The 22,557-nt window shown below is 39.7% G+C and overlaps 3 protein-coding genes across 5 annotated transcripts; 1 reads left to right on the top strand and 2 right to left on the bottom strand.

Annotated features, from left to right (window-relative positions):
• Positions 1 to 2,017: 2,017 nt before the first annotated feature.
• Positions 2,018 to 7,106, top strand: LOC144644575 (uncharacterized). The gene is made up of 6 exons (XM_078504091.1): positions 2,018 to 2,302; positions 3,474 to 3,530; positions 4,092 to 4,224; positions 4,798 to 4,931; positions 6,557 to 6,713; positions 6,790 to 7,106. Exons 1-6 carry the CDS (start codon positions 2,129 to 2,131, stop codon positions 7,098 to 7,100), a joined length of 966 nt encoding a protein of 321 aa, XP_078360217.1. The 5' UTR covers positions 2,018 to 2,128; the 3' UTR covers positions 7,101 to 7,106.
• Positions 7,107 to 7,453: 347 nt separating this feature from the next.
• Positions 7,454 to 16,862, bottom strand: LOC144644578 (uncharacterized). 3 transcript variants are annotated; one of them, XM_078504101.1, is made up of 6 exons: positions 16,704 to 16,862; positions 13,818 to 14,034; positions 10,513 to 10,569; positions 9,556 to 9,667; positions 8,640 to 8,764; positions 7,454 to 8,258 (listed from the first exon to the last, which is right to left on the bottom strand). In XM_078504101.1, the coding sequence occupies exons 2-6, from the start codon at positions 13,977 to 13,979 to the stop codon at positions 8,049 to 8,051; spliced, it is 666 nt and encodes a 221-aa protein (XP_078360227.1). In that variant the 5' UTR covers positions 13,980 to 14,034; positions 16,704 to 16,862; the 3' UTR covers positions 7,454 to 8,048. The 3 variants fall into 3 exon arrangements, with proteins under 3 accessions (XP_078360227.1, XP_078360226.1, XP_078360225.1); XM_078504100.1 differs by lacking the exon at positions 16,704 to 16,862 and adding an exon at positions 15,605 to 16,684; XM_078504099.1 differs by lacking the exon at positions 16,704 to 16,862 and having other exon boundaries at positions 13,818 to 14,350.
• Positions 16,863 to 17,056: 194 nt separating this feature from the next.
• LOC144644576 (MIF4G domain-containing protein B-like) lies at positions 17,057 to 22,482 on the bottom strand. Its single transcript, XM_078504092.1, has 2 exons — positions 21,708 to 22,482; positions 17,057 to 18,857 (listed from the first exon to the last, which is right to left on the bottom strand). The coding sequence occupies exons 1-2, from the start codon at positions 22,350 to 22,352 to the stop codon at positions 18,678 to 18,680; spliced, it is 825 nt and encodes a 274-aa protein (XP_078360218.1). The 5' UTR covers positions 22,353 to 22,482; the 3' UTR covers positions 17,057 to 18,677.
• Positions 22,483 to 22,557: the final 75 nt, after the last annotated feature.

Genomic DNA, 22,557 nt, shown 5'->3' with positions numbered 1-22,557 from the left:
GCAGTCTATCTTGATGGTGTTAAAATAGTTTAAGTGTTTATTTATCTTTTAAAGTTTTTAATTGTTTCTTTTTCTTGTTTAAGTGTACCGTAATCAAATCTGCACTTCTTCTCTATTCTCTTCAGATTTTGAAATAAAAAGTACTTAAATTGTTCAATTTGTAGTGGAAATTCCTACCTGTTAGCGTCAATCCTGTCGGGTATCAGATGGAGGGGTGGGGGGCTAGGGCGCCGGCTCAAAGCATTATTTTGCTTACTTGATTATTATGTGTGTAATTTGAGCAATCGTAATTTGAAAAACTTATTTCCCTCGTTATTACTCTTTTTCAGCAAACTGTTTGCTGGGCGGCCATGTACCGTTTTTCAGACTTTCTTTGATGACTGGAAATACTTGCTTTCCGTTGCATCTATCTCAACATTTCCAGAGAAGGAACTCTAAGAACAGTGGGCTTTGTGCCATCGAGACCCCAGAATCTCCTAAGGGTCAGGCAGCGTCTCTTGCATGGTCTTACGTGAATGGCTCGCTACCCTTCGAAAGAACAATAGAATAAACAACAGAAATAATGCCCAACCCCCCCCCCCCCCAAAAAAAAAAAAAACCAAAACAAAAAAAAAAAAACAATAGCACCTGCTACAAACTAGAGGACCGTCGGAGTTGCAAGCCTACGAGAGCTGATATTCTGAGAGCCAAAGGGATCTTTGGTTAACAAGGGGAAACAACATTAAACTACTTGTTACAATTAGGACCAGTTATTAGGCGTTTTGTTATTTATAGCCCGGTCCACTTTTCGTTCATTCGAAAGAAGCGTTTCAATTCACGTGGGGTACCAACTGCGGAAATGTTGATGGCCGAAGCTTTATTATTTCTCGAAATGTTTCGTACCAGAATCTCGTTTGATGGGCGTGACTCAATTTTGCATATCTTAAAAAAAAATACCAATTCTAAGGCTAGGCTACGGGTAAAGTCTGCATACAGTGCCTAGTGGCCTATCAGGCCGAAACAAATCCCGGTTTCCGTAGCTTGAAGCGACTAGGAGTATTTCTACAACTCCTCCCTGGATGTTATGGTAGTCCATCGCATGGTCGCACCCTAGCATTAAATTCACCTGTAGCCATTTAGCCACCTGTAGAGGGGGGGAAAGTGAAAAAAGTGTTGCAAAAGAAAACAAAACAAACACCCCAGCCAGGGGCTCGAACCCAGACCGCTCGATCCAGAGTCCAGCGCGTTTACCATTGGGCCACCGCGCCTCCTTAAAAGATGCTTCTTCCGAATCGGCCTTCTATTCGTATTGCTGCGATATGTTCCGGCTCAATACCCTAAAAGGTACCGCGGTGATTCTAATAGTGGTCATTTTAATTTTTGGCACACAAGGTGCCAATCCCGGCCGTACATTTTTATACCTCCCGAAATGGTACGACGGGCATCCCCGTTTGTTTAACAAGGGAGGTCCTCCCTCGGGTTATCAACACGGAATATAAGTAGTCTCGTTACAGTATGACAAATCTTTTTTTTTTTCGTTAGAGATAGTAATTCCAATCCCTATTTGGCGACTTTGTGTGTTAGATTCTGTCACCACTAAATTGAAGGAAACAAGCAGCTCCCATCCCCTCTCAAAAAATAGAAGAAGTGTAGCAACCTCGCACGCTTTCTTTAAAGACTGGTTAAAGATTTTGACATTTTGTATGTTGTAATGCTTACAGTAATGACGTTATGTCCTGTCTGAGATCCTGCCGATGCTAATTGGCCAGAGGTTTTTTGACCGCTGATCAGTGCGCGTTGAATGCATTGCTGACTTGTTTGCGCAGATTTGCCTAAGGCCGCCAAAACTAAAAGCACCTCTGGAAAAAAGTTTAAGGGGGCAAAATGGTGACCTCGAAACGATATCAACAAGGTGTTTGGATTAATATCCGCCTTTTGACTGTGAAGTAGAGTTGTATATATTAAATATACTACAATTTGTAGATAAATATAGCCTGGGGTAATATACGCTTGAACGCAGCACTTGTGCCGACTTAAAATATTTTCCTTTTGAAGTTACGAGTGGCTACGAGCACTATAAATAATGTGAAAATACGAGATTACTGGTAGACACAAAGAAAACATTACAACTGAAGGGAACCTAAGAAAAATGTGCATTAAGACCAAGCTCGCTAGCATAATAAGAGGAGAAAACGCTTGGCGGATTCCTATGTCATCCGGAGTGCTTGGTTTCGTTTTGGGAATGTCTTGTTTTGGTGTAGCAATGAAGCTGACGGAATATAAAAACAGCCCAAGCCTTCCTCCTTTGCTGGCTGGAATTCCAGTAAGTATTCTTAAAGAAGAAATCGATGATCGACTCTCTAGCTATTAAGTTAAGAAAAAAGAAGTTAATTGTTTTCACAGTGTTTGTACGTGCATTGTGAAACTAAATGTACTGTAGAGATATTGCGTCTTGCATTTTTCACCTTTAAAATGTTTAGCACGGCAGAATTTTAAAATTCATGTTTCTCTAAAGTGTCTTCTTCAAAATTATCGATTTTGCTACGGTTCTAACGCTAAGTTTTGATACGTCCACTTTAATTAACCGAGAGCCAAGCGTAAAATTTAATATAAATTAAAAAGCGATTTAAAAATATTTATTACTGAATTTGCAATGGAAATTGTATAGGTCCATCCGTGCACAGACGAAAACAGAAAAACAAATAGCACTAGAATGAATATAAAAATACCGACTTTGTATCAGTTACATGAACAACAATTTGACTTCTTACTGATCACAAACTAAATGTTTTGTTCACCACTGCACTGTCATGCACGTTTTTTTAGCTAGGCGAAATGTCGTGTCTCGGGTTGATATTTGCTGGGCAAAACGCCATGAATTGGCTGAAATTGAATTTGACAAGCGGTACGCGACACGGAAGACAAGAAGGCTCCAAGGATATAAAACACTTCTTAAAAAACACTGTCGATGTAAAAATGCTCATGCGACGCATTTAAGGAGATCGAAAAAAAAAATTAAATTTAAAAAAATTGAATGGAAGGGCGCGGCGCCAATCGATTTTTTTTTTATGAAGCGCATGCAAATTACATCCGGGAACTGAGGGATCAGTATTGCTATCAAGGATCAAGCCGAGTGGCACTTATAACCGTTCAAAACCGGCAAGTTGATACGTTTTGATTTTCCCCGGAAAACAAGATGTAAAATACTCCTTAGGAAACGTTGCCACTGTGAAGATGCTCATGTAACGAATTTAAGGAGACGGAAAAAAATAAATGGTAGGGCGCCAATCGACTGTTTTTTTTATCGTGATGAAACGCATGCGAAGTACATCCTGGAACTGAGGGATCAGTATTGCTATCAAGCTGAGAAGCACTTAACTTATAACAAGTTGATACGTTTTGATGTTCCAGCGGAAAACAGGTCTTAAATGTGGGTAAAGGTGTCTCATCGGCATCCGTCTTCACACAAGAGCATTTTTTTCCTTCCTTCACAGATGCTCGGCGCAGGAATAGCGGGAATGGCAGGAGGACGAATGAGAAAACGATGGCTGGTAGGGAAGAAATGAATTGTATCCCAACGACTTTTACCTCGTTTTATTAAATTTTCGAGTTTAATTTCCCTTGGAATTGACTAAAATGTAAATGTGCAGCTTTCTTGGACTTTTTGTCGTTATCACGGCTTAGCTAATGGAGCAACAACTCATTTTCCTGCGCTTTTCTAGAGGCTCCCCCTGGGCCTCATCCTTTTTTCCCCGTCTTCCAAAAATAAAAAGAAGGAGAACGACAAAAGGTGCCTAACTGCCTGAGAAGAGACAAAAATGATCAAAATGTGCGCTTTAATGGCCATCTCTGTCGGTTAATTAGTCTCTCAACGAACAGTGGGTCTATGAGGAAAAGACAATTCCAAGATGGCATATTAGAACTGAGGTGAACATTTGGGTTGGCACAATGAATAACTTGATAACGCATGCTTTATCTCGCAAAAATAAATAAAAAAATAAGTAAACAAATAAAAAAAATGATCAATATATGATTGAATCGAGAAGTTAAGCTTTCAAAACAACGATAAAGTATTCAGTAATGTCATCCGGCCTTTTGTTGTTTTTCAACAGATATCCGTTCACACGGTCCTTTGCTTAATAGCAAGTGTACTTAGTCTTCATCTTATGTTCTTATTCCTGGGACGAGAGGCTGATTCAAGAGAGAAGCACAGAGCCAAGTGTCAATCAAACTTTAAAGGAGAATGTGAGTGTGTACTGGCTTAATGTTAAAAAATGTAAATGTTGTTTTATAGTAGTCATTTACTTAGCTTCGAGATAGCCGGTTTACAGGCATGCCACTGAAACAGAGGAAAGAAATATTTTTAATGAACATTACATGGTTAAAAATCCTAAGTGGCAGACCAGTTGGCTGTATTCAAAGCGTGACCGAGGATTTGAGCTGGGGACTACCAAAAACAAATCCAACTAGTGGTAGGGTGGAGAGATCGAACCCAGGACCTTCGAATTACAACACTAATCCCTAAACCACGGTCACGCTGCCTCCTCCGAACTCCTCCTTCGTGTTTTCTCTACACCGCGAATAATAATACTGATAAAAAAAAGAAAAAAGAGAAGAAAATTTAACTTCTATCGTTCGACAGTAGAAATTCAACCCTTTCCCGCTAGCAACGAACATGCGACTGCCAACGAACATCGACCGCTACACAAGCTTACAGCCTGTTGCAGCCAAAGAAAATCTGTTAAACAGATAATGATAAATGATAGATAACGATATAGCAGGAAAGCTAGTTACATGTTCAGTCGTTTTCTTTTTCAGTTTTTTGTCACAGATATGCGGCGACTATTGCTATGTCAGCGCTGTCAGTCTTGGCAATCACTCTAGCTCCCTTGGGAATTCTATCTCATGTCGTCATCAGGCGTATGTCTGGATATAACGTCAACGAGGTGCAGGTAAGATAGTTTTGCGTTTACTTATCTCTGATTGATTAAGAAAAGTCTTGCACCGTGCGCTAACCAATGAGCGAACATGCTGAATTTTCAACCAATCAGGGATCAGGAATTATGTGGCGTGACACTGGCGGCAGACGAGTGTTTCCCGCCTTTGGCACTAGTCAAATGTTTTTGCTTCGATTTTTGATTGGTTTATTCCGTTATTTGCGATTTTCTTTTCTTTTTGTGATTGGCAAGACGGTAATTACTTTGGTTACGTTTTACTAACAATCATTTAAAACTACCTAATCACAACAGCCGTGCAGTGTTGCATAATAAACCAATCAGGGCCCAGTTGTTCAAAGGGTACATAACGCTATCCACCGGATAAGTTGCTATCCAGTAGACACGTGTTAGCAAACTGAAGTACACTGCGCTATCCACCGGATAGTGATTTTATCTGGTGGATAGCGTTATTCATCTTTTGAACAACTGGGGAGGGCAGTACGCACGAGGTAAACCTAAATGTAATTCAAGGCATGCCGCAGGAAGTTTTTTCGAACAGCAACAGAGACTCTTAAACTTTTAAACTGTTTAATTCTTCAAATTCTAGAGGACTTCTGTTAAATCAAATAAACAACATTACGCTAATTACATTTTTCAAGAATTAGAGTGTAAGGTTTTAACTTATTATGGCAAGATCATAATCTAAATAATACTGATACTGAAGTGTATGGTGAATTTTTCTCGATCTTTCAAATTTTTGCCCATAAAATACCTTCAAGGTTTTTGGTTTATCTCTAGCTAGATTTATTTATTTGGACATTCCATAGTACACTATTCACTCTACTCTGTATTAAACAATAGTTTATTAAAATAATGTAAAAGTAGATTGCATGCTCAAAAAGGGACAGTGTCACGTGAGAAATCTTCTAAGTTTTCGTGTAAGATATTCCTGTATTACGAGGGTGCACTCACTGTTTAGCAACATAACCTTTATAGAACAACAAAAGAAGGGCATGAAATCATTCTCCAAGATGTAAATAAACCGCGATCAATGGATTTTAAAAAATTTTTTTCTAAGTAAAACTGTCAAACGTTTTCAAGTTTTACGCTACTTCTTTTCTACCAATATGTGCCCAAACCACGTTTTAACAACTTCCAGGACTAGCAAAGGACGTTTTAACAAGGCCAGGCATATGAGTTGATTTACAATTCATACCAACACCTTCATGGGTTTTTCAAATAGGCCTTATTCGTATTCTCGGTATTGGACTGGAACTGCTTGCAATGGAGGCTCTGCGGGTTCTTTTCATGCATGACTTGAGCGTTTTATGATCCCCGCGCCTCCTCCCCGCTCCCTCGGCCTGCCTTTCGTTCCCTCTCCCCTTTCCCTCCCCCCTCGGCTCTCTTCCCGCATCCCCGGGCGGTCTCCTCATCGTCATCAAGTTCGTGTGCCCCTTCTTTGTGGCGGGCACTGAGCACCCCTTGGTGGAGCTGGCACTTTGGTCGGGCACTTGGAATCGACTTGTGGCCTAGTTCCATCCATCCGAGACAATAAGGCCTATTGCGCTAAATCTTGATGATACTGTCCCTTTAAACAGCCATCATTACTTTTAAAATTCTTTAATCCTTGATTTTCAAAGGAGGCAAACAACCCAACATTTGACGGACGTCGCGATCCAGAATCGCCACCAAGGCCAAAGAGATCAGATGGCCGGCCTCCACCGCAACAAGCTGAAGCTTGTAAACGACCTCCAGCGAATCACGCAAGGCCAGAGAGAACAGATGGCCGGCATCCACCTCAGCAAGCTAAAATAGCTTGTAAACGACCTCCAACGAACCACGCAACCAAAAAAAACAGATGGCCGGCATCCACCCCAACAAGCTAAAAAAGGTAGTGATCAAGCTAAAACGAATCACGCAATTAATGCTCAACCACAACAGAGCCACCGGCAACCTAACTATTACAACTATCATGGCAATTTGCGAGTTCCGCCCAATCACAGACAAGCTTCAAACAATAAACATCCCGAACACAACAGACATTACAGGCAGCTATATCAACAACGAAACTTGCCATTTATCATAGCAGCACAGAAAAACTCGATACAGGAGAGTCACATACCACCACCTGGTCAGAGACTACAGCGGGGTATATCAAACACTACAGATACCTCGTTTGCATAAAAATGGGTGCTAGTTTCGAACGGCTCTTGGAAAAGAGGAGAAGTATATTAAAACTTCGAAGGAGTATCTACTTAGTAATACAAGTCAGTTTCAGTGTTCACATGAAAGAAAGACAGCAAATTGAGCTGCTCGAATAATTCTAAGCTCGATGTTGTATAAAAGAGTTTTTTGAAAAGTCTCCAACAAAGTCTGCCTTGACATTGGGCGTGGTCACACGTGCTTTACTTTTCGATGCTTATTAAATGTCAAATTTGTAGAATAAAATTAAAAGTACGAAGTTTTGTCATTTAAGAGTTTCTTCATATTTTTAGTACTTCATTACAAAAGTAAAAAATAAACTGTTTTATTTTTCTCCTTCCATCCAAATGACCATCTGGTCTTAGCTAGGCAGTCACACTTGTTTTACCAATTAGGTATACACGGAAACAAATCTTTATTTAGATACGGTACTATTACCATCTGCGGCTGATCAGTTATGGTAATACAACTGCTTCCACTTGATCGTGGAAAAAGTTTCCTTACTTAAAAAAGATGGTTATGTAAAACAATTCAATTCAGTTTTTGGCCCACTCCTTTCAACTCCTGCAGCATGAACTGCCTTCAGTTGTGTCTAGGTCGACCTTCTTTTCTCGTCTATCGAGAGTTGTACTCCAAGGCCTTTCTCTCTACGTTGCGGCTCTTCTTTCTGAGGGTAAACGGCCAATACGGCGCCTATTCCTGCGTCTATTGACTGATGTTACTATATACGCATTACATCTCGGTCTTTCTCGTCATGTCTTCGCTACTTACTTGAGATAATCTTTGTTTAAATAATCGGCGCACAGTGTTTTACTCGCTGCATCCGTACACTGTATCCTTGACTCTTTGATCACGAGTTTTAACACAAAGTATGCCAAAGTTCAGTACTTTGCTATGAACATATGTTTCAAACTCTTCACTTCTCGCCGATCACACTATGGTCCCTATTTCACTGATCCTGTAGCTTTGTCTGCTGTTCCCGAACCCATACTCCCGTGTCTTTGAAGTGTCGTAGTCTGTAGAATATAGATCGTTGTTCTTTGATTGACATTTTCGGTTGATCCTTTCCGATCTTAACATGGGTTTTCTTTCCATACGAGACGAGTTTCCCAAGGATACGATGGAGACGTGATCACCGCCCTGTACACAGAGAAAGAGTACTGAAGTTTTGGCTAGCTATAGGCTAGCAGTATGAAGCTACTGCTTTTAGTCCGAAAGATGGAGGGTGGTGAAGGGGGGGGGGGGTGAGGGAGGTAAGGTGGTGGAGGAGAAGTGGATGCTTAGGAGGGCTGGGGAGGGTGGCTTTTTACCAATTACATGTCGTACCCAAGGCGTACAATATATAAGAAAAAGCCGTGGGAACGAGGTTGGCTCTATCTAACAGTACATTGTGACGTGTGACAGTATGGTGTATAGCTCAAATTTACAACTTTTGGAACTCTGTGCGTCGGTGGTTTCGTGTTATTCTTAGAACATCAGTCAGTCTTCTTTGGGGCAATACTTAAACATATAGAAACTTACCGAAACAGCACAACAAAGCAACTGTGACGACTCTATCACACCAGATAGCGAGATGGCCGCTTCCAGAATCAATATGCTTATCAAGGCGATCATCAGGATAGATTCTAAATCGTATGGACAGTGCACTGAAAGTCAAAACATCATGCAGGCATAAATATTGACAATGGTCAGCTTTAAGCCATAATTCTATCTTTAATTATTTCTCAGGCATGTTTCTCATACACTGGCAATTACACAAATACATGTACATTGGGGTCACCACTCATTACAATACACACTGCTTCTTGCAGAAAACTCTATTTAGGTATACAAATTTACATAAGACAAGACGAGACGAGACGAGAGACGAAGAACGGACTTAGTAAAAATAATGCTTGTAACCATATCAGAATTAAATCGGCGACTACCGTATTTACTCGAATAATCGCCGCCCCCATAACCCCCCCTCGAATAAGCGCTGCATTTGCGACAAAAAAGTTTATAACCGACGCAGTCCCGATGCAGCGCTTATTCTAGGAATTGCGTTTAACTAAAGCAGCACTACAAAGCAACTCTTACACAAACTTGGACATTTCTTTCCGTAAAAAAGCGATGTTTTGCAGTTCAAAGTAATTGTTTTACCACTCGCCCATTAGTTTTCTATCCAACATCCTACAATACGTAGTTCTGTAAATGTTGTGAAGGCCGCGAACTGTGCCAGGACAGCTAGTCATCATCAAAAGATGAATACTGACAATCAAAACGCGCTATTTTCAATTACTGTAAAAGATTAGATTCTTTGTGGCGTCGAAATTTTAAATAAGCGCCGCACTTGAGGCGTGAAAACTTTAATAAGCGCTTATTCGAGTAAATACGGTACTATCGATAAGGAGTGTCTACACTTAGAACAAAACTACTGCTTTAAGCTAGCTCTCACCGTGTTCACATTCACCCACGGATCTCCACGCAGTCAGCGCGATTCCCACGTACGCGGCCACGATTCCTCCAAGGACACACGAGATAAAGGAAGAAGCGAAGAAAAGTCCTGTCTGGTGACAAAAGTATCAAAGAAAGAAGTTTCTCTTTTAAAAATGGTGTTTCTTTTGCTTTACAAAACTGTGGCCATTTTAAATAGTCGTAACAGGAAATGTTGACAAAGATAATTTCCCCCCCGCGCGGGGGGGGGGGGGGGGGGGGAAGGGGGGGGGGGGGGGGGGTGGGGGGGGGGGGGGGGGGGGCGGGCCCGCCCCCCCCCCCGGCCCAAGCCAAAAAAAAAAACACAAGAAGAGGACGCCTGGGGACGAGGCAGGATAATCGACGCCCCGACTTTGTTGGCAGTGGGGCTCCCCCCCCCCCCCCGGCGGGGGGGGGGGGGTGGGGGGGGGGGGGGGGGAAAAGGGGGGGGGGGGGGGTGATGGTTTTTTCCCCCCCCAACCAAAAAAAAAAACACCCAAAAACAAAAAGAAACGGCACGACCAAAGACGAGGACGCCTGGGGACGAGGCACAAAGGACTCCTAATTCCTTGGGTGATGGTTTAAATCGGAGAACGCAATGGTCAATGGTGCTGGATGTTTGTTGTATATTCGTATTAGCAATCATGCTTTAGGAAGGAAGGACTATTACGAGTAGAATATTTCCTGCAGTGAATTATGTAATTTGAAAGTGAACAACAACAAAAAAAACAAGTTGTTATAATATGAACTTGTGGGGACCCCCTCTAAGGAGTCCCTGACTTTTGTGGGTCGTCCCACAGTTATGCGGCCAAGTGAGTTGACTTTGAACATGTCAACTAAGATTTACTGTTGAGTTTACTAGCATGATGAGTTAAGTTAGAGCTTTAGAGCTATCTTACAACAAACAATAACAACAAGAATAGTTTTTACCAGATCTTACCACGGTAAATTTCCCAGTAAACCCTCCTGTTATTCCTAGGACTCCAGCGATGACGATCTGAAATAATTTGTCCTGTTTAGTATTCAACATCGGAAAATCAAGAAAAGAAATTGAACTCACTCAACACGTGAGAATTGTTCTGAGAAGCGTGTTTTGTTTATAGCACTGAGCCAACACTGAACTAGCTTCTTATTTTTTTACTCAGCCAATCAACATGGGTAGTAATACTGAGTCTGAACCAATCAAAGAAGTTTCAATTTTATTATCCCTAAAGTTGACTTGTTATACCTTATCCCTATAATTATTTAAACATTTATCCCTTATCCCTAAAATAAGTTTGTGAGTTATCCTAAGAGGAACTCAACAATGCTTTGAGGACCTTTGAGCGTCAAGCGCTGAAATATCACGAATTTTAGGGGCTCGCTCCAGCTCAATAGTTACAGTTTTCTCTCATAACAACACTGAAGAGGGTCCCCAATAGGTTTTCGGGATCCGGGGTTTGGCTTATTCGAAGGTCTCGCGTCTTCGTCACTCGCTATCGCGACTTCGAAATTCGTCGCTCAAAAGAATCGACTTGTAGCAAGTCTAAGATCCGGGATTTTAGATGGAAAAGGGAGTGAGATTCGGGATTGAAATTATCAACGAGACACGTGAATTGGCGATTTTACGATTTGGGATTCGGGAAATGCCACTTAAAAGAAACGAGATCAGAAAAGTCCAGTGACAAAAAAAATGATGTACTTGTATAAAAAATCAAGTTGCAATCTTCGTGAACATTGCAAAAAGCCGCACAAAGCGTTTATTTTGACTTACACAAGTTACCCGTGTTTTCCACTTGCCAGTTACTCCGAAATAAAGAAATCAGCTCATTAATTGTCAATGACCAAAGACTTCAAGACCAGTGCTTGGAGGGAATACACAGTAACACCCACTGATTAAGAAACAATAAATGGTCGGGATCGGGATAAGCCGATAAAAACCTTCGAGATTGCGGGATTGAGGAAAAATTTTAGCCGGAATGGCGGGATCCAAAAACCCTATTGGGGACCCTCACTGAACAAATAGACGTTTTTCAGCATAAACACTGTATTTACCATCAGAGCCTTTGTTTTCCTTGACCAGCAGTCAAAAACAGAAAGAGCCGAAGATATTTTCATGACGACATTCATATGACTGTCAAAGTTATTCAAATCTTATTGGTCGAGAACATGTGCGTTTGACAACAATGATTAGCATCCAGTGGCTAAATAAAACATCTGACAATACGTGGATATACTAATATCTTCGATAAAGATACAGTGGAAAAAGCGCAACGACAACCGACATCTTTCGACTATTTCCATAGATTTTTGACATTTAGACTGAATGCGATCTAAGGATATTTTTAGACATGTTCAAGCTCTGAAGACCAATCAGAGCTGTGTTATTTTGTCAGCCCTGGGGGTTCATGGCCAATTAATAATCTTTAATGTTATGATTTGTTTGGACAATTAAGTATTTACACTACGTATACCTGAGATATTTTAATATTCTACTGAGCTCGCCTTAAGGTTCGTGCAATGTAGACAGTTTTTTTTTTTTAATTTTTACTTGTTTTGTAAAGCTGAATAGCACAGAAATTTGTATGGTCAGTTTTTCTGCTCTTGGAATATACTTCTATAATTGCGCAATGTTTTTGTTCTCCTGATGTATTAAAACTCTCTCTTTGTGTAAACAATTTTTTTTATATCGTTTCCTGAAAAATGAACTTCTGCTTTCCAACCGTGCTTTTAACGCTTTTCTACGAAATAAATCGGCGGAACAGACGAATCAAAGCAAGAAACATTTTCTGCCGGTACTTCTTTAATATTTCTAAGTACAAGTCTCTAACTGAATGAATACATAGACTTGGGTTTATTTGATAACAATTAATGCAGAGAGCAAAAAAATGGAATCAGTCAATCATTCGAAGCTGTGGTAATTTATTCAGTTTCAAATCCATTATCTACTCACAGACACTAATGTGTTTGCTTAGAGGTGTATTTGTCCTCTGCGATGTTCAATTTCACGCCGTGCTTTGCATAAATGTTTCTTTTCAATATGCAAGATATTACTCTCAAGGCGCCTGCGGACTTTTGCCTTCTTTCATGGTTTTGAGTTTTAACAAAAAAGTCACTATTTTTTCTTAGCTGGCAATTAAGAACAGATTTGTTGTGGCCTTGCTAGAAAGCAGTTCTAACTGCCGCTTTTTAAAACATAATAAATTCGGATTTAACCCTTTTAGAATCATTGTTTGCAATTGTTAATAAATGAACCTAGACGAAACTCGACAAGCTGCTATAAAAAAATGAAATAAACAAAATTGCTCAGGAACAAAGGCATCAAAGACATGATCGAAAGCCGAAGTTAGTGAGAAAAAAGAATTCAGCTGTAAACGCCGTACGTTTCAAATAAAGCTTTGTGATCTTGGTGAATTAAGCTGTAAGGGAATTAACGACATGTGAGCATAAAAAATGAAAACAGTGTTTAAAAGTTAAATCGATATGAAAAATACAGTATACAATCAATTCCGCCCAATGAAAAAAAAGTAGCTTTTTTATGGCTGGAAGGACGGAGTCACTAGTTTTGAATACAAGGTGTTTAAAAATTGGAGATAAATTAATAATGAATAAACCTCAGTATGTAACTTGATGAACTTGAAAGCCGAAATGAAATCGCTCAAATCGAAAATTGATAGAAAAATAACTGTAAAATGAATTATCCATCAATACTTTCAACCCAGATTTGTCAACTTTACGGCTGGAACAGAAGCGTGAAAATTAGTACAGCATCAGAGACTCTAACGGCTTTTAAAACAAACTGAAGAAAGTTAGTAACCGTGGCGAACAGAGCGGAGAAATATTACGCGCGTTAAACGGCGATCGATCAGCTCAATTTATCCCATGACTTTGTTGTATTAAAAAAGTTGCTTTTAAAATACGTGTCTACACGTTTCTGAGCCATGTTCTTTCAGACTCACCCAAACGTTTTAGTAAGGGATTTTAGAGGGAACATTAAAATGAAATGAAAGTCACATTGACTTAGTACGCTTCAAATTAAAAATACATTTTTTTCCGATATAAATATAACCGCGCAGCTGTCATTGAGAAAAATAAACTTGTTTTGAAATGTTCCAAAATTAAAAAGAAAACAAAATTGTTGCTCTTTTTATTAAGAAATCCAGATGTGGAAATAAACACAGTTTTGTTAGGACCTGTGGACACGCACAGACACGCGCCTGAAATCGAAATTATTTAAAAAACAGACGCCATTGGTCTAGAACCTACCGGAATAGCTGTCCAATATTCCACGCCGATCTCAAAAATATCTCCAAGGTCGTCCCTCCTTTTACTCAGAATGAAGCTCAAGGTAAACACACAACATCCCAAGATGATCTGTGATATTCCTGTACAAATAACTTGGTTCGCTCTGCTTTCTTGAAAGGGCATTTTCGACGCACTCTTAATTGTTAATCTGATGCAGATCTTTGCAAAATCGTAGGATCTGTGAATCGTATAAAAAGCATAACCATTAGCCAAAATACATCGGAAGTGTCCAATACTCATCCGCTGAGTACGCGAAACTCATTTCCTTTTCTTTATATTTGCACAAGCTTTTTTTATTTCAAACGCAACAATATATTGTTAATTGATGGGAGTTGTAATTTCTTGTCACGTTTTGTCATCACGTTCAAATGACTCGTTTCCATGACTAAACAGAACGAATTTAACTCGTGTCCAGTTCACCACTCAGTTTTGACCTTCCAACAAGCAAAGGGACGAATCGAAGTGTCATCTCTCTTTTTTGATGTCGTGAAGCGAATACTGTAAGGGCATTGGGGACTTTCGGGGTGTGTTAAAGACTTTTGCATTCCGAGTTTTAATTAACTCCAGCTGTAAAATGCACGAGAGAGCACAAGTTGCTAGCTGGTCAATAATTATTGCATGTTGCCTTAATTCGGCCCCATTATTGTGCAAGGTTCTCCAATAAATAAAAATCCCAGTATGTACCAATAATTTTGCCCGTATTAGGCTGTTTAGATGGAGAGGAGATGCAGCCGTTTGTAAGTGAGTGGTTTTCCCAAGAACACATTACACTATCAGTAGTCTCCTTCGTTATGTAAATTCAGGCGTCCTAATGGCAGCCATCTTGAATTTAGAGATAATGCGCTCAGACAGGTGTCATTATTGCTAAGATTCATATTTAAATTAAATCTTGAACTCTAAGATAATCTCAAAGTGACGCTGTGTCTAAAATATTACTACAAATCATACTGCAAATAAAAACAGGTGATTCATGAAAGTAATGAGGTCTTTAGTTTTCTCTTTTAGCTCGTACGCGTTGGCGTTTTCTGCCAAGACTTAATAACAAAATTAAACGAGGTAAATGCACGTATTCATTAGAGTCTATTAATCTCGTTTTTTTACCGGTTACAAGATGTCGCTTAAGCACTCAAGAAAAAAACCTTAATAGAAGCGATATGTCTGAAGAGCACTTTTTATAATTGACTGAACTGCTTCAGTTCATGTCTGCTAAACAAGGAAACATTGTCTCGGAAACTTTGTTTCTAACATTATTGCGGCTGACACTCATTAATTTATCATAGCCAGTCATTCTGTTTCTTTTGAAGAGAATGTGAAACAACATCTGTTTTGGAAGCTTCAATAACATTTAAATAAAAAAGTGAAAAGCTTCAACTACATTTTCTGGTTGCTTTAGATAAGCAAGATTTGTTTCTAGACACATGTTTTTGGTGCGGCTATATCTAAGGGAAAAAGATTTGTTTCCATGTAGCAATCTATCAGTTTAGCCACGCCCACTATTAGGCAGTAAGCCATGCGACCTATGTCTGCGTATGGCGAGTGCGAGTTTCTTTGTAAAACACATAAAACAGCCATAAATAATTTCGAAAACATCTATTCTTGCTAGAGAGCTCACTTCATTGTGAATAGCCTGCGAAAAAACTCCTTAGTGAGGTAGAAGGCGAAGGTAATTCAAAACTCTGTTGTGTAGAAACAAAGCTAGTTATGTGTACCACTGTCTCCTAGCTACTTCTCCTCGCGCAAGAGCTTACCGTTTTCTTGGCAGCTGTGGCTCGGTCACGGTATCCACTGACTTTGCTTTTCTCTTTAACAAGCTCGTCCAAAACAAATCAAACGCGGCTTCACGTTAATCCCTAGACAGAGTCTTGCCGGCATACGTCCTTCCTCAGCTATTCGCTATCCAATGGGCGACTGATTAAATTGTCTGTGTGCTTCAAGACAATCTCTCTAAAGTGCTCCAAAAGTGGATAATTGGCGAAATGAATATTTTAGTTTATCAGCAATTATTTCCTTTTGGAATTGTTAGCATATTTTTATTGTTTTAAATGTCTGGGAAATGGGGGGAGGGGGGGGGGGGGTGATGCGGTGTCAAGGCTCCCAGTTTTTTCTCCCCTTGCTACGGCCCTGGACACTGCATGGAACTCACTGGAACGTAAACATTCATTAAGTATCTACGTGTTAAACTTTATTACGATATCACTTGGTGCAATCATGTTGATGCTTTGACCAAGAAGGTCTTCCAGAGACTCGGCGTTTTGCGTCCTTTTAAACATTAATTACCTCTAAACGTCCAAATAACAGTCTCATTTTACCATTATTCCACTGTGCTGACATAGTTTGGGGCGACTAGAACATTGAAATTATCATGCAGGAAGGCCAAGTGTCCCAGAATAATGCTGAAAGTATGATTGGATTTACCAAAATATTTCACTGGTAACCAGGTTCGGATCAGTTGAAGTGGACTCCTTTAGCTGAACCGTGCGTCGCTGCATTGCTATTAATAAATGTTTTAACAATTTCGTGGATTTCGACTTTCAGTCACCGATTGGATCTATACCGCGCACTTATGTATCTTTCACGCGGTCAGCGAACAATCTGCACTTAAGACAATCATCTAGTTTAAATGTTTTAAAGCTTTTTTTCCAACAGCTTTAAATTTCAACTCATATATTTTAATGTGTTTAATTTTTAGATATACTTTTAGGTGTATTTTAATTGACCTTTTAAATTTTGCTCTGTAGAATCTTCCAGAAAACCATCCACAGGTGAGAGAAGTTCTACTTAAAACTCTTAGTATTATTAGCTCTCGCAACACCATAAACATAGCTTGACAACCAGCTACTGACAAACCTGAAATGGAGTGCAGAAACTTTCAAGGCTCCGTCTAAAACAAGCTAAAAATAAATAATATTCTTCTTGTAAAAGTAACCTGGACTCCCATGTAACGGCAGAGAAATGCACATCCATGCACCAAATAAGACGTTTTTTTGTTACGTCAATGGACGCTGTTCCACTAATAGTTGTTTGTTTAGTCTCAAATTTGTGACATCGGAGGTGTGAATTTCTTCCCCAGATGTTTCACGGGTTGACCTATTTGTTTATTTGAAGTGCACTATTTTCTTCCCTTCTTTAGCTTTTTTTTAAAAAAAGAAAGGAAAACATTTTAAAATTGTTTGGTTAAGGGTATTAGTTACTAACCAATGAGCTTTATGCTGGTAATTTTAATTTAAATGTAAATCAGTTAGTACAAGACAGATCCTGCAGTTTTTTTTGTAACTGGGTGTTCATTAAGCAAAGGTTTTTATTCATTATTCTTAACAAAAATGTATCCGTCTAATAAATACCTACAGTTTATTATACCTCAAATAAGTACCCGAGTGGCTTTTTTTCAACTCCACCTTGAAGACCCGGCGGTTATTCGGTACACGGTGATTAATCGAGAAACGGTTTGCATTCTACATATGGAAAATCTCTTTTTAATCCAAAACTATATAATCTTGGTTTAATCCACATTATTTCTAAAGAAGGAAAGGCAATCTCATATGATAACATGACCAGAACCATATTCTAACATTTCGGACTTATTTACTTACTTATTGATAAGTATTTTATTATTATTTTTATTATTTTTTAATTTTTTAATGGAAGCACATTTTAGCAAATACAATAAACGCCTAAATAACTTAGTACCTAAAAAGAGATTGGTTTTCTAACAATTTGACAAACTAACGAGTCTAAACTTTAAAACAATATACAGTGCAGAATTCTAACTACTAGTTACAGGCTATCAACAAGATGTTTCCTATAATCTATCAACTTTACAGTTTCTGTACAAATGACAAATCCCTCTGACATCTGTTTGTACAATTATACCCTGTTTGCATCAAAATTTAGCCTATGCCGCAGACAAAACTTAACCCCGGGGTTAGATTACATCTGCGACGCAGGCTAATCAAAATTCTGAGACCAAGTTCTAAATTAGAATTTTACCTGCATGTTAAATCTCAAAAAAACTTGAGGATTGATTTATTTCATTTGGAATTCCAGGGGTTAGACTAATTGAGAGAAATTCATTGATTTAAGACACTCATTGTGGCGTTAATCAATCTTGTACTCAGTTCTTTTTCAAGTGATTGGTTCTATTTCTCATTAGGAATGACAGAGATGCATTAGCAGTTGCCCTTTGAGTACATGTAAATTAACTGGTAAATAAAACAACTCTAAAATAAAAAGGTAAAAAAGAAAAATGAACTAGAACGTATCTTAGAGATAACTTATACAAAGTTCAAGCCATTTGTGTACTAACACGGATGAAAAATTCCAATAGCCACATAGACTGCCTACAGTTCTCTTCACTTGACCTGCACTTTTCCATGTTTTTGGTGCTATAGGAAAACTGGGTTCTCCGAAACGCTGCTTGGAGTATACTACCCTACACATGAACTTGACATTTTATCAAATATTTAAATAAAATTTCTTGTCAGATAAAATATAGTTTACATGTTTATGCCAGTGGTGTCTTACTCATTAGATCACTTTGCACAAGAAAAAAACTAATTCATACATACACCATTGAGAATATTTCTTTTGAAAATTCTCAATGCACCAATGAATGAATAGTATATAATTTATTACAAAATTTATGTTTAGACAGAGATTAAGGATTTAAAAAAGTTACTCCTAAGAGACAACTAATTTCCCTTTCCCCGAATAACAGATTTACTGTGTAAGTTACATGTAACATACCTATCTACTTCTACAACAGTCGACAAAATTTCTTATACATGTATTACATAGAATTCATATTACTTTAAAATGTCTTTATCATTCTCTAGCCATGATGTCTGCTAACATATCACTGTAGGAACGCTCCACATCTGGATTCATATTCCACTGACAAGCTCGCAGCTCAAGCAGTTCCATCAACAAGCATCTTGTCTTGGCAGTTGTATTGTCAGCAAGAATGGTATCTCGCATCTTTCCAACAAGCTCATCTGCTTTTTCCTGCCAAAAAAAATCGCCATAATGTATTAAATGTGGCTTGCAAGCTAAGTACGTCTTGTGGGTCCCAAAAGAATACTAAGAAAGCTTGTAAATCATTATTACCAGTAATTTTTTATTTTTTTTTTTATTTTTACTTGACAGCTTTTTCAAGCAAATATATACAGTGCATACTTAGTGTACTCAATTTTACATCCACTGTCAATGGCTAGTGACATGACAGATTTTACTTGCCAAAACTAATTTTCACTAGTCAGATCTACCAATTTCTTTCAAGAATTGTTGACTTTTCTGAGTTTTTGACTAGCCAAAGTGGCTTGTAGGAATGTTAAACCTTGTAGCCAAAACCTATAGATAGATAGATAGTTTATTAATACAACTTCGCAACCTAAAAGGTTGAATTATGTCATATTTACAAATTTATAAAGCGATAAAAACTAACGATAAAATGTAAAAATATTTAAAGTCAGAACTATACAAGAGTGATTAAAATCCAAACTTAAGTACATTAGAGACAATAAAACTATTTCTAAATCTACCGGTATTAGTCTTAAAAACAAGGTTAAACTGGCGTGACTTTCTGAGGTTATAACTACTAAGATTCGGTGGGGGCAATAAATTCCTCAGCCTACTGCCATTGTTCTCTAAAATGATGTTAAACAATTTTTCCGTCAGGGCTTGTCTTCGACCTGACAGAGTGACTAGACTTGCCTTGTTGAGCGCTTCTTCATACGTAAAAAACGGAAAAATGATGTGCATCGCCCTCTTTTGCACTGCTTCTAGCTCACGAGAAAGATACGCAGGTAGACTATCATTGAAAACTGGACAGGCATATTCCGTGATAGGGCGAATGCAGGTACGATAGAACTGTACTAGCTCGTTAGGACCTAGGCCTGAACGCTTTAACTGAGAAAGACAATACAGGCGTTTTGTAGCTTTCTTTACAACTTCAGCGATGTGATGGTTCCATTTGAGGTCGCTCGAAACGGTTACGCCCAGAATCTTAGCATACTTAACAATATCAATTTGCCTGCCATTAATAACAACAGGATCAAGCTCGAGAGTCTCCTTGGTACTAAAACTAATCCTCAGTTCCTTGCACTTTGCCTCGTTTAGCTGGAACTTGTCAGAGTTAGCGTGCGAGACAAAAGTGTCCACAGCGGTCTGGATGTTGCTTGCTTGTCCCTTGAGTATTGTTTCAGAGGTCGTGGTATCATCGACATACTTCCATAACTCAATTCCAGGGACATCAAGGTCGTTGATCATTATAATAAAGAGCCAGGGGCCCAATTTGGTCCCTTGGGGGAGACCTGTTAGGACATCACACCACTCTGAAAAACAATCCTGACCAAGTTTCACTCGTTGTTTGCGACAACACAGGAAGTCGACGATCCAAGCGATGACGGCCTCGTGAATGTCAAAGAGGCGAAGCTTTTGGATCAGGATTTCATGATCAATAAGATCGAATGCTTTCTTGAAGTCGAATAGCACTACCCTCACAGTAGCCCCGTTTCCGTCGGTGGCACAGTTCCACGCATGCGTCATACTGATGAGTGCCTCTGTGGTACTTGAACCTGGAATGGTACCAAACTGCTGAGGGTCCACTTTCGCGAGCACAGCAGGTTTTATGTGCTGATCGACTGCAAACTCTTCAGCCACTTTCGATAGTACAGGTGTTAGGGAAATTGGCCGCAAATGCCTGTTTACGTCATACAGCTGTACACAGGCACCTGTTTGGGTATCGGTACAATATTGGCATGCTTCCAGGTCAGTGGCAGTCGGGCCTCGGCAAAAGAACAGTTGATGATGTCAGTAACAACTGGGGCCAACAAATCCGTGTTTTCCTTCAGCAGCCAGGATGGTATTATGTCCGGTCCTAAAGCCTTGGCTGGGTTTAGTGTGGAGAGTTTTTTGAATACGCAGTGTACAGAGACCAAAGGTGGATTGGGGTGGCGGTCATCTGTGATAGCGTCCGGGGCCAGAGGCACGAAAATGCTCATGGGATCAAGGAAAGCTTTGTTGATCGTGTTAGCAAGGGTAGTAGGACCAGAATTAAGTCCTGTGTCAATGTGCCTTAGGACAGACATAGGATCTGATCGAGTAGCAGACTTTGTGCCCCCAAGGGTCTTCACTTCTTTCCACCATGTGTGCGGGTCACAATTCCTCAAGTGCTCTACCTTGGAAGCATAATATTTTGTGCGACACGACTTGCGCAAACGCACACTAGTCTATGGCTAGTTGGCTACCATTAGTCTCGAGCCCTGACTTTGACTTAATGTCATTTTGTCATGGTAACAGGTACATGTTAGTGTTTGTGTGGGTGGGTGACAGATCCATTATCTCTTACATGTATGTTGTGCCAAGAAATTTAACTCACAAGGAAGTATGTGTATACAATGTATAATGGTGCATTGGTCAACTCAATGGTAGTCTGGGTGAGGCAGCAGTAGTGTGTCCGTGGGGTGGCACTGACACGTGGCTTGCCATGCTTGGCTTTAGCTTCTGTAGCATGAAGTGACAAGGGATGTCACTATTCTTCATGACAGGATGCTGATCCATTACAGTCACCCCCCCCCCCCACATCACATTGTCCAGTTGCCATGACAATTTACCATGTCTATCATACTCCTGGTCCCGGTTGTTCAAAGGGTGGATAACATTATCAAACAGATAAATTGCTGTCCAGTTACCCACTCTTCGAACAACTTGGGCCTTTCATTTCATACCTTTCTCTTGCTCGTCGAGGGGGGCATTGTGAGAAATGGGTGTCTTTACCCATCGCTATCGCCGTTACATGTAGTTGTACTAACTATGCTTTACCTTATCTCCAGTTTATTACGACATTATCCTTACCTGATTAACATTCTCCAAAAGCTGTCCCACCGTTTTAAAATGCTCATAAAAGCAATCAACTTCATCCACCTCCTCTTCTCCCTTACTGCCAGCAGGCCCTTCTCTGAGTAGTTCACTCATTGTCTGGTGTACTGCTCCTGCCAAGGGTTTTAACGGCGCTCCACCGGTACGAAGATGATTGAAAAGTTCGCATATCAAACCAACTAATCCAATCCAGTCGCTTGTCGACTTTTCACGAATGCTCTCTCTCTTTTTGTAATTTTCCTGAGTGCTTTTCAAAAGATCAGCTCTAAATGCGTTTCCAAAGGATTCCTCCACGCAGAGCTTGTTGGCGAATTTTGCAGCTAGAGGTGCAAACTCGCTGTTTTTGATAGTCCGTTGAGTTAAAAGGTCAACGACTTCTTTGATCCTCGTGGAAGAGTTTGAGTCAGAAATGTACTGCGAGATTTTCTCGACTTGCGTAGACAACGTGTCCTCCTTCAAATCGTTTAGCACTTTTCCCAAATCAAATTCATCAGACGATTTTTCGATTGAAGAATTATTTTGCTGAGCTGCCGTTTGAGTTTCTCCTGGTCTCCCGGCCTTTGGTATTCCAAAACCTCTACCCCTTCCGATTCCACGACCTCGTGTTGCAACGGACGCCATCTTGAACACCAAGCGAAATAAAACACTCCTAGCAGGGGTAGGGTCAATATGGCGAAACACTTTCGTTTTACTTGCTAACGACTGAATGCACTAGCGTGTCATTAAGTTCAACTAATATGCTTAATAAAAGCTAAAATATACTTAAATATTCTTTAATACCAGATAATTAAGGGTTTCTGGGCATTTTCTCAATAGAAGATTGTCA

Source organism: Oculina patagonica, chromosome 2 (genome assembly GCF_052425735.1).
Source record: "Oculina patagonica isolate OP01 chromosome 2, crgOcupat, whole genome shotgun sequence".
Taxonomy (NCBI): Eukaryota; Metazoa; Cnidaria; class Anthozoa; order Scleractinia; family Oculinidae; genus Oculina; species Oculina patagonica.
Note: the sequence above shows the minus strand (reverse complement) of the source record. Positions and strands in the feature narration are given on the sequence as shown.